Genomic DNA, 11329 nt, shown 5'->3' with positions numbered 1-11329 from the left:
TATATGTTAGTGGCGGCTTCTAACTAAATTAAACTAAGTAATTAAAAAAGAAAATCAAATTATAATGGATAAAGCTTAGGAGAATCAATGTTAATTTTAGGCGCCACCTTGTGAATACAACCATTCGAGCCACCTCCCTTAGAGATCTCACCTCTGGAGGTTCGCAACCACTTTGTTGTGAAAATATCGCAGAACTAACGTATTTTGTGATTCAAGTTTAACGCAAGAAAAATAAATTACTAGAAAAATCAACAAAGAATAATAAGACAACTAGAGATTTACATGATTTGGTCTTAATGTTAGTATATACTATGAATCTGAAAAGTATAGAAGTTAACGTCGTTTGACCACTCAAGTGTTTTCCAGCCCTCAATCTCAATCAAAACAAACCGTTAATTGTTATCTCACATTTTTCACAAAGAACTCATTCAGAAAATTCATAGAGAGAAAATTCAAACATGCCTTTTATTGTATAATAATCGAGTAGAATTTCATAAAACCCACTACAGGAAACCTACTCAATTTAGAAAACCAATGAAAGTTTAAAAACTATTCGGATGGGGTATCTCGGCTCAAAATTACGACATTCTCAACAATGGCACTCATCTTCGAATTAATATAGATTTTCAAAAGAGCGAACATAAACAAATGGTAGCTTCTTGGTTCAAGATGATGGTTGCTTAGTGACATCCAGTATGCTCTTGTAATTGGCTTGGATATCTAGAAAGATATGATTTTATAGACAAATCAATCTCCCATGATGAATATGCACAGAGCCTCCACTCCACATGTGGAGATTGTATTTGTATATTCGCAGTGTTTACATCTCTCGTCGTCTGCATCTTACCAAGGCCGAAGAGACTTTTTTTTTCTTTCGTCTGAACATGATTTCGATCATGTGAACGCGGGGATGGCCTTGTGATGTGTCCACATTCCGAGTGGCAAATGGCGATTGTGGCTGCTCGAGTAAAATTGTTTGGCCGACCTCCTTAACATGGAGAAGTTATTGCATGGTTAGTAGGTTCTCTGAACCATTATTATCCCCAGTCAATTGAGTAGGACCTACCATTGGATCCATATGATTAACGGTAGAGATGGGTCTGGTCCATAGCATTTGTAGACCGTGCAATATTTCTTCCTCAATTACCGGTCAGATTAGTAAAAGCAATCAACGAGCAGGCGCCTCAAAAGGAAATAGATTGGCTTGAGCAATGCCCTTACATTACAAAGCCCAACCCGGCTTAAACAGAACCTTTTTATAAAAATTCTATATTGTGGGCGAGTTTTTTGAAATTATATAATGCACGCTCAACCCGATGATCACATCTACCAATTAGTAAAATGGTAGTGTTTCTTTATTATTCTAGATAAAAAAAAAATTCTAACCAGGCATTTAATTGATTACTTTCAAGATATGGATGTTAATCATATGTCAACTTAATTCATCAGACAAAGTTTTCTCCACGGAAGAGTATGGCCAATTAGCAAAGTACCTGTGTATTTTGATGAAGGTCATCTTGACACTTCTTAAACATACTTTACAAGGAAACTTATTAATCATTGCCAATAGCAACAGCCTTATATAGTCATTTATCTTTTTCTGGGTTTGGCCCACAAGAAAAGGTACACCTAGTTGCGGATTACATCGGGGTGGGACTCCCTCCGATAGATGTATTTCATGAATGGGCTGGGACTAAACCAAACCAAGAAGGGCTAAGAGTGCAGCTATCGACACGTTTTGAGGACAAAGAATGATAGCAACGGACCACGTTGCACATCAAATAAATATAGTCAGTGGTAAAATTTAAAATTATGGATTGGTCCAAAAAGTTAAAAAAGTGAAATTAGTATTTGATCGAAATCTATGTCCTAGTATTAAAGTATGGCATAAGTTTTTCAAAAACAAAGAATCCACTTACAATACACGCGGAACTTTCTTCATGAAAATTATGGAGGTATCTTCCCTCGCGATATTAAGGAATGTTGACCATGTATGACGGTTCTTTGTGATCCTATAAGAAAGATTTTGTTATGGTGAGAAAGCGAAATGCAAAAGTCAGCAAAAATTATTCCCCTGATTATTTTGGAGATGTTGGTGCTAGAATTTTAGTCGAAAATTAACATGAGTTTTCATAGTCTATTCAAATTTCGAAAGGTCTAAACCCAAGCCCCGCCAATTGATCAAATCTAGAAGTGATTACCTTCTTCTGAAATCATAAATCAATAATAGTTTTAGCACGAACAAATCATCTTCATCGTACATGCGCGCATAAACCTCTAGGACCCCACAGCTCCTTACACCTTCGTTCACTTTGTACAGGTTCCGACCAATGAAAGTTCTGGATGGAGGTTTGACCTCCCTTGGTGGTCGAAGCTCATGGTAGATTTTATCCCAATCCCACGGGCGATGAGCTACACCACCTAACTAAAATATCATCAAAATTTCTTGACGATGCTTTCTCGTAAACCAGATGAACACCACACTTTTCCACCTTAACCCAAGGTTGGTGATAAAAAAATGAAACGACAATGTGGTTTGACATTGTCTCCCAATTTGTATCACGTGGAAATTGAGCAATCGACACATAACTGAGCCAAAGGCAACCTGAATTGACAAATCTAATGGGAAACTTAAATAAGGGACCTAGTCGATTTCCATCAGCATAGAACCCACAGAAAATAAAGTGGTCATTTTCTGGGTCTTGACAGGAGCTACAGTTGATTCGTTGAAAAGATGCACATATGGCAAATCCTGTCCAGCTATTGTCATGCCAATTAGGGGGCATGTGTATGCTCAACAAAGGTCCAACCGCCCGGTAGCTAAACCACTCAGGTATTTCACATTGCCGACATGGAGACACCACATAAGTTCCTGAAATTATTCTCATGGAATAGCAAATGATGTACCGAAGCAACGACAAGGAGTACTTCTGCTGCAAAGTTAAATCAAGATTTTGCGGAAGGAAACTGATGCAGTTAAAGAAGCAAAACCCTGAGTCAAGTACTGTGCATATAATGAATGGGTTTGATATCCTTTGCATTATGAGGCACTTATTAGCTTCCACAAGGATTATGCTTTCTGGAAGTCTTGGCAACACTTCAACATTTTTGCAATTATCTAGTACTAGATAATTCAGACCAGAGATATGTTCAATGCTTGATGGTAGGGTGGTAAAACTGTTTTCGGCTAGTTCTAAAGACCTCAAGGAGGGTAAGCAGTCAATATCACCGGGAATTTCTCCTTCCAGAAGATTGCAGCCACTCAGATCCAACTCTGTCAAAGAGGATAGCCCTGAAAATGAAGGCAACCACGGACGCCTAGAGTTCAGAGCTCTTCTTAGCGTACGTGTCAATATCCTCCAAGAAATTTGTGGCCTCCTTTTACTAACATGAAAGCGTAACTTTTTCAGATTTTGTAAGAACGTCAAGCTTGATGGGAGATGTGTTATGGCACTTTCACTAATATCAAGCTCCTCTAAGCACTCTAAGCCCCCAACGCTCTCAGGCAATTCTTCAAGATTTGAACATCCAGAAAGATTAAGAACTCTAAGAGCTTTTAGATTACCTACATTATGTGGAAATTCCGTGAGGTTTTCACAGTCACCCAAGTCAAGTAGAGTGAGTCTTTCCAGATTTCCAATTGAAGGATGAACTTGAGATAATGCTTTGCAACTCTTGAGAATTAGCTTCTCTAGATTTGGGACATATATGAAGTTTGGAGTCTCCACGAATGATTTGGAACCACTGAGGTTGATAACTTTTAACTTCTCTAAAACCTGCATCTAGAAAAAAATTAATTGAACAATTTTATTAGCTTTTTAAACATAATAATGTCTATTGAAGCATACACATGCATGAGTACTAATTCCAACCTTTTCCACTTTCCAGAGGCTACAAAGGAGGCTGTCCCGCATATTGAGTTCGACAAGATTCTTTGGAAGAAAACTCGGTGGAAATAATTTAAGACTGCAGTTGTCCCATCTTAGCAGGCGCAATTCATTTGAAAGGTGCTTAAAACCAAAAGAGAGGTGGATGGCACAAACATCAAGAATTCTTAAGTTAGTCATGTTTGTGAATGACTCTCCATTCAAGCGCACTGTTCTATAGTCCCCAGATCGCAAGGCTATGACTTTGACTTTTCCTGTTCCCTAATAAACAACTCATATGGTGTTAATACATGACTAGCAAGTTTTTTTCCCCCTTATAGCAAATAAGCATGCTTGCAAATTAATTTTGCAATTACTCACCGAGTTTTTTGACAGAATATGGCATACATCCTCAAAAAGCCAGACTCGACTTCGTTCTCCTGGCTCTTCAGGAGACTCACGACGAACAATTTCCCAGGCCATCTCTTGTAGCAAATCATGCATCCACAGTTTGTTGCCCACGATATGGATAAGAGCTCTATTGACAAGGACTTCGATTCCGATATCTGCATACAAGCCACAATTATCCAGAACTTCTGTAACATAAGGTTTCTCCTTTCCCTTGAAATAACAAGCAATATCTAGGAAAATCTCCTTCTCTTTCTGCCGTAGTCCATCATAACTTAACCTAAGCCAGTCAAAAATTTTCCCTTCTGGACATTCTTTGAGTCTAGCTAGTGCACTCCGCCATTGCTTCAAGCTCCTATGAGCCAAAAAGGAACCTAAGACATCAAGGGCTAGAGGAAGGCCACCAGCATATCCAATAACCTGCTTCACGAGCTCATTGAACTCCGCCGGAGGATGGTTACTTCTAAAAGCTTTCAAACAAAATAGTTGGAGAGCCTCATCAAATGATAGTCCCTCCACCCTATATATGGAATTTACTCCATATTGGAAAAGCAAATGTTCATCTCTGGTTGTTATAATGATCCTACTTTCACGTCCAAACCAATCAAGACATCCTGCTAATTTTTCCAATTGCTCCTTTTCATCCACGTCATCAAGTATAATGAGAATTTTTTTATGTTTCAGTCGTTCTTCTATCATGTTCGCTCCTCTCTGATCATCCCTAATTCTCAAATTGTCCTGTTGGAGAATATCGCAGAGAAACTGGTTTTGTAGATATACCATACCATGCTTTTTTGAAATTTCTCTGACATTGGCAAGAAAACAACATCCATCATTAAATTGGCCTCGGATTTTGTCATAAACTGCTTGTGCAATAGTTGTTTTGCCTATTCCTCCCATTCCCCATATGCCAATACTACGTACATCACTCTTGTCTAAGAATAAATATTCAACTACATTTGCAACACGGGAATGCATTCCCACAAGATCGCCTACAACACAGGACAGTCGAGGACATAATTTATTTTCGACTTCTCCAATGATTTGCTGAATAAACTTGGTCTCATATCTGCAACGAAGAAATGTAGATGATTAGTTCCCCAGCGAGCATTGAGGCTGTTTAGTCCTGGAGAATGACAGTCATGACATTAGTGGCATGTAAATATTAAGGACAACAAATCATTCCAAGTTAGTAAAAGAGAGGCCCACCCATCTTTCAATTCCATTCCGGCAAGACCAGCTACTTTACTCATTGCATCCTTCCACTTCTTTATATCTCTCTTGTCACCCAAATAAGCTTCCTCAATTTTAGCAAAGCCTGTCCCAAAGTTTCCCCTCAATTTTCGTATGTCAGATGGATCAACCTTATAGAAGATCGGTATCACTGATCCTTCATTGATATCCTTGCACTCCACAGCCTTAGCAACTTCTTCCAAGCACCAAGTAGAAGAAGCGTAGTTTTTAGAGAGTATCACAAGCACAAGTCTTGACTGCTCTATTGCCTCCAATATTTCAGGTTTAATACATTTTCCCCTCTGAAGATCTTGGTCGTGATCATCTCGGAAGGCCATGATTCCTCTTCACCGCAAATGATCATGCAGATGGTCAACAAAGTTTTTGCATATATCTTCACCTCGGAAACTTGGGAAAACGTCATACTTATATTGACCATGTTTGTTTTCTGACCTTTGAAAAGATGCCATATCTTCTTGGACAAATTTTGCAAAAACAAGAGAAATGAATGCACCTTGTCCTTATAGGAGTCCTCAGAAATAAATCGGGTTTGTGTCAACGATTCAACAAAGATGAGGAGATTTTACAGGGTTATATAGAGGTTCTATGTCCGATCTCATACTTATCCCCTGGAAGATGAACGTAAGATTTAGCGAAGGTTAGAGGCTTAATCTCGACTAATTCCTTCTTTGAGAATTCATGATGTTATGACATGAACCATTAATTTGCAAAGATGTAGGAGTCCAGAAAAGGGGAAACGAACGAAGTACAAAACAAAGACGAAAGAGACTCTAAAAAGTCCAACTTCCCAGGCAACTGGATTGGGTTAGGCCACTTCTAAGGGCAGAAAATGGTCAAATCAGCACAAAATCAACGTGCATTTAACGTTACGAAAATTTTTGGAAGATGATAACCATAGGAAATGGCAGTTTACGCTCTGGTGCTAAGAAATGGTGAAATACATACAACAATTGACAAACGAGGAAAGGCTAGATTCAGAAACAAGTAGAGGACAGATAAAACCTTGAGAATGGAAGAAGCTGGAGTCTGATCGAAGAGATGAATGCAGAAGCCGATTGAAGCTGTCAAGACTCGAATTGAGAGACCACGATCAGCGGAAGCTGCTCTTATGAAGGATGCTCAAGTGAAACTCCCCAGAAAGATGACTGATTTTTGTTTTGGCGATTATTAAGTTTGCAACGTTACTTCATACTCTTTTCCCGCCGTGTGGAGCTAGGTGTTGTTCTACACAGTCTTTTCTTCTAAAATCAGTGATCAAATGTCATTGAAATCGTTGGTGAGCGACTAAATTAGTTGATATTTCAATCTAATTAATGTCGAATAATTTCCAGTAAAAGCCGGAAACTTCAAAGGTGTCCAGAAGTTGCAATAATAGATGTTGTTAGATTCCACCAATTGCCATAATAGATGTTGTTAGATTGTGAAATCAATCGCTGACCCTGGGATGTATAAAGAAATGGCGATACTTTTCCAAACCTAAAAAGATTTAACAAAAAAAAAAGGTTGGCATGTAACTAATATTAATTGGTATCTGACCATGTCAAATGCTGATACAATAATCAAATCAAGGCCGGCAATTGCTTTGAAAAAGTAGTAATTGTCACGGCATTGTTATAAAAATAAATATCGATACACTATTAAAGAATTTTTAAAGCATATATAGGTCTTGGTACTTGTCAAAAACCTGCTAATAAGTTACAAACGCTTGATCAGGCGGAGCAAACTTACCGGTCATTTTCTGATTTATCGGAGTTGTTTGACACTCGCCAGTATCATATACCAAATTACCAACGCCTCACTGAATTAGATCCCGTTGCTCGGGGCGCAGAATGCGGACATCTGGGAGGGGGATTGATCGTGATTATAGGCCTGAAATTATCCCAAATGGAACTATGATATGTCCATGACGACGCCTATATCGTCTGCTTTGTCTGCTAATGGATGATCGGCACACTTTTCTTCACTTTTCTTCCACAAAGCAGACGATGGCAGGGCAATGCATCTGTCACGAGCATAATCCTGCATGGCAATGCAGATCCTCAAAAGGTAAAGACCCATGTCAACTCATCGTTTACTTCCGTGGCCGAGTCACGTATCAAAGCGTTTGGTTCGTAGTACTGGCAGGTGAGATGAAAGCAGTTCACCGTCGTGGACGCTTCTTCGTCTTTCCTCTCCGTTTTAGCTGAAGACTTAGAAGGATGTCTATCTCGAACCCAAGTCTATCGCGGTAGCTCCAGCTGTTCGGAACCTCGACCTGCTTTGGTCCCCTCTATTCCAGGTCTGTTCCGTGAAGGAATGACAGAGCGGGGATCGCTCTGAGTCAACTCCCAGGCTGTATTCTTCATTTATGTTAAGTCTATTATTTCAAGAAGATATACATATTGTAGACTCTTGGGGAGAACCAGGGACAATAATTCACTACAAACTAAACTTAATCCAAGATCAATTTCTCTCTTGAAATTAAACCGATTGAAATCGACGTAGCCCCATCAACAACCAGCCATATATATCCTCAGAATAGCAAATATAATGCCAATTTGATAAGAGAAAAGTCAATAACAACACAAAGGATTTAATGTGAAAACCCAATATCGGAAAAACCACATTTCGCCCAAAAACTTCCACTAATTACTAAGAATGATAGAATACAAGAAGTAGTTTTATTTAGTCACGCACTAGAGGCTTAACGTAAGCATTACAACCATATTTTCTCACCAAATAGATTAATCAACAAATTCAGAGTAAGAAAACTTTAATTGCAATTAAAGAATTTGGAGGAGGTTCTCAATAAACGAAACCTATCAACTCGTAACCTTTGATCTCATGAACAACATGCGCAAACTTGAGCTGATTCCATTAACGTTTGGCCTTTGAATAGAGACCGCAAATATTCAGCTTTCTTACTTTTTTCTTCTCCGCGTGCCCTCGGTGAGATCACCGTCTCACGCCTTCTTCTATCTTTTCTCTCTTCTTGGGCTCACTCTTCTCTCTCCACTTTCTCGGCCACACACGCACGAAGCAACAACCCCCCTTTTTTTTTCTTTTAGCTTTTGACTTTTCTTCCTCCTTTTTTTTAAATGTTTCTTTTGTTTTAATGTTAGCTGGGCCCCACATGGAGTGGACCCAGCCAACAGTTGACATCGCTCGGCACGGAGCGCTAAGCATGTGGAGATTGTATTTGTATATTCTCAGCGTTTACTTCTCTCGCCATGTGCATCTTATCAAGGCCGAAGAGACTTTTTTTTTTCCTTCCATCTGAACATGATTTCGATCATGTGAACGCGGGGACGGCCTTGTCCACATTCCGAGTGGCAAATTGCGATTGTGGCTGCTCGAGTAAAATTGTTTGGCCGACCTCCTCAACATGATAAGTTATTGCATGGTTCGTAGGTTCTCTGAACCATTATCATCCCCCGTCATTAATTGAGTAGGACCTACCACTGGACCCATATGATTAACGGTAGAGATGGGTCTGGTCCATAGCATTTGTAGACCATTCAATATTTCTTCCTCAATTACTGGTTAGATTAGTAAAGGCAATCAACGAGCAGGTGCCTCAAAAGGAAAATAGATTGGCTAGAGCGACGTCCTTACTATACAAAGCCCAGCCCCGATTGAATAGAACTTTTATATAAAAATTCTATATTGTGGGCGAGCTTATTGAAATTATATAAAGCACGCTCAACCCAATGATCACATCTACTAGTTAATAAAATGGTAGTGTTTTTTCTATTATTCTAGGAAAAAAAATTCTAACCAAGCATTTAATCGATTACTTTCAAGATATGGATATCAATCATATGTCAACTCAATTAAAAATAAATGTGGGTAACGGCTAATTTATAACCCATCAATAATTCGTCAGAAAAGTTTTCTCCATGAAAGAGTATGGCCAATTAGCGAAGTACCTATGTATTTTGATGAAGGGTCATCTTGACACTTCTTAAACATACTTTACAAGAGAAACTTATTAATCATTACAAATAGCAACAACCTAAAGTCATTTACCTTTTTCTGCGTTTGGCCCACTAGAAAGGGTACACCTGGTCATGGATGACATCGGAGTAGGACTCCTTCCTGTAGATGTATTTCATGAATGGGCTGGGACTAAACCAAACCGAGAAGACCTAAGAGTGCGGCTCTCGACATGTTTTGAGGACAACGAATGATAGCAATGGACCACGTTGCACATCAAATAAAGGGGATAGTGTTGATGAGCCACACAAGCAAACCCCGATGAGAATGTGAACTTTATAGACTGAGTTAAACAAGTCCACAACATGCGACTAGTGTTACTAGACTCGTGTTAAGCGAAACATAAATTAGTAGAGGCAACTATGAAATAGTGGATTGAGATAGTACATAGATTTCGGTCCAAAAAAAAAAGGTAATATTGAGATGATTTTAAAGTTTTTAAATGCAGAGAAGTTACTAAAATAAGTAGGTTTCATGGCCAGAAGTCGAATTAAGATAATAAAATTGTAAAGCATCAAGTTGAATAATCAAATCAAAGTTTATCGGCGGTTTATCGACACAAAACATAAATTATTTTTTTTCGATTAATAGCTAGATAGATATTAGATAATAGGCCTAGGTGGATTTATTTCGTATTCTCGTCGAATCACAACTATGATTTCATAATCGTTATAAATTTTCGTATGGATTCTCAGCGTGAAAAATACAAGAACCTGGTTTTTTCTATTTCCAGATATGCTTTCATGCTGAGCGCGCACTATAAAAGCCCCCCACCCGAAATAATTCCCCGGGACGCCGCACAGAAATGGCGGGAAAATTGGATCGGGATTGAGGCCTAGCAGGGGAAGGCGCATCGGATTCTTCTTCAAGGCGCCGCGCGAAATCATCGCTCAGAAGGACAACCTCCCCGTATCGATCGGAGCTTCGGAGCAAAGATGATGCTAGGCAGGCCGAAACCCTAGGGATCGCCGACGAGATCGCGGCCCCGTTTCCGCTAAGCTGCGGGCCTCCTTCGACTTTCTTTCCTCTTTCGATTTTCGATCTCTTAATTTTTGCTTTTTCGTCGTCTTCGATCTCTCTCTCGTGTCGATACGTGAGTGTTTTGTTCCCCCTCCAATATCCCTCCATTTTTAAGAAGATTCTCACGACGCGCGCAGATCGGTAACTGGTTTTTGATGTATTTCCCGTTGTCGGGAGAAAAAAAAAAAGATTCATGACGCGCATAGAAATTGACTTCTTGCCGTTGTAGATTCTAACACATATTGATCAATACTAGTTTCTTCCGATGCCTCCTGATTTTGTGGTTTTTGATTTCTTCAGTGAAGAGCTTGTGCCACAGCTTGCCTGAGTCTTGCAGAATTGGTTAGGCAAAATTTGCAGACTAGGCAATTTAAGTTTATCATGTCATAGAGGACATGATCCTTTTAGTTTATTTTTGTTATATGGCTTTGATTTAAACATGATTCATTTGCTTAAATTTTCTTTAGGGAGCTAAATCAGTGATTGTTCTTGGGATCGTATTTTCCACTTACTGCCTTGAGGTAAACTTATATGGCTTTCTCGATATCATGCAGAAGTGCTTTCGGATGGGGTTTGTCCATGATACCACGCTCGGATGATGCCATTCAAGTTACACAGCATGTAGCGAACTTCTTGAAATATCATATAGCATACACGATTATGGTTACATGAACTATGCTTAAACTTTTCACTCAGTTTGAAGGCAAAAAACTTCAAATTTGAACTCGTTATCCTGTAGTGAGGCTAGGAAGTCGTTAAACCGGGCTTTTGCTCAAAAAGTGCGTGACAATCTGACATATAATCAC

At 39.2% G+C, this 11329-nt stretch overlaps 1 protein-coding gene across 1 annotated transcript; it reads right to left on the bottom strand.

Moving 5' to 3' along the window:
* Nucleotides 1-2794: 2794 nt before the first annotated feature.
* Nucleotides 2795-5845, bottom strand: LOC108960334 (disease resistance protein RUN1-like). The gene is made up of 5 exons (XM_039314381.1): nt 5484-5845; nt 4248-5343; nt 3873-4148; nt 3006-3776; nt 2795-2872 (listed from the first exon to the last, which is right to left on the bottom strand). The coding sequence occupies exons 1-5, from the start codon at nt 5843-5845 to the stop codon at nt 2795-2797; spliced, it is 2583 nt and encodes an 860-aa protein (XP_039170315.1).
* Nucleotides 5846-11329: the final 5484 nt, after the last annotated feature.

Source organism: Eucalyptus grandis, chromosome 6 (assembly GCF_016545825.1).
Source record: "Eucalyptus grandis isolate ANBG69807.140 chromosome 6, ASM1654582v1, whole genome shotgun sequence".
NCBI lineage: Eukaryota > Viridiplantae > Streptophyta > Magnoliopsida > Myrtales > Myrtaceae > Eucalyptus > Eucalyptus grandis.
This window is presented reverse-complemented; position numbering and strand designations above follow the sequence as displayed.

Excerpts from the sequence above, each read along its gene's own strand:
- LOC108960334 (XM_039314381.1), bottom strand. The coding sequence starts at position 5,845 with ATGGCCTTCCGAGATGATCACGACCAAGATCTTCAGAGGGGAAAATGT. Across the intron at positions 4,149-4,247 it reads ATATTCTGTCAAAAAACTCG|GGAACAGGAAAAGTCAAAGT; the intron begins GTGAGTAATTGC and ends GTTGTTTATTAG. Across the intron at positions 2,873-3,005 it reads ACCCATTCATTATATGCACA|GAACTTATGTGGTGTCTCCA; the intron begins GTACTTGACTCA and ends GAATAATTTCAG.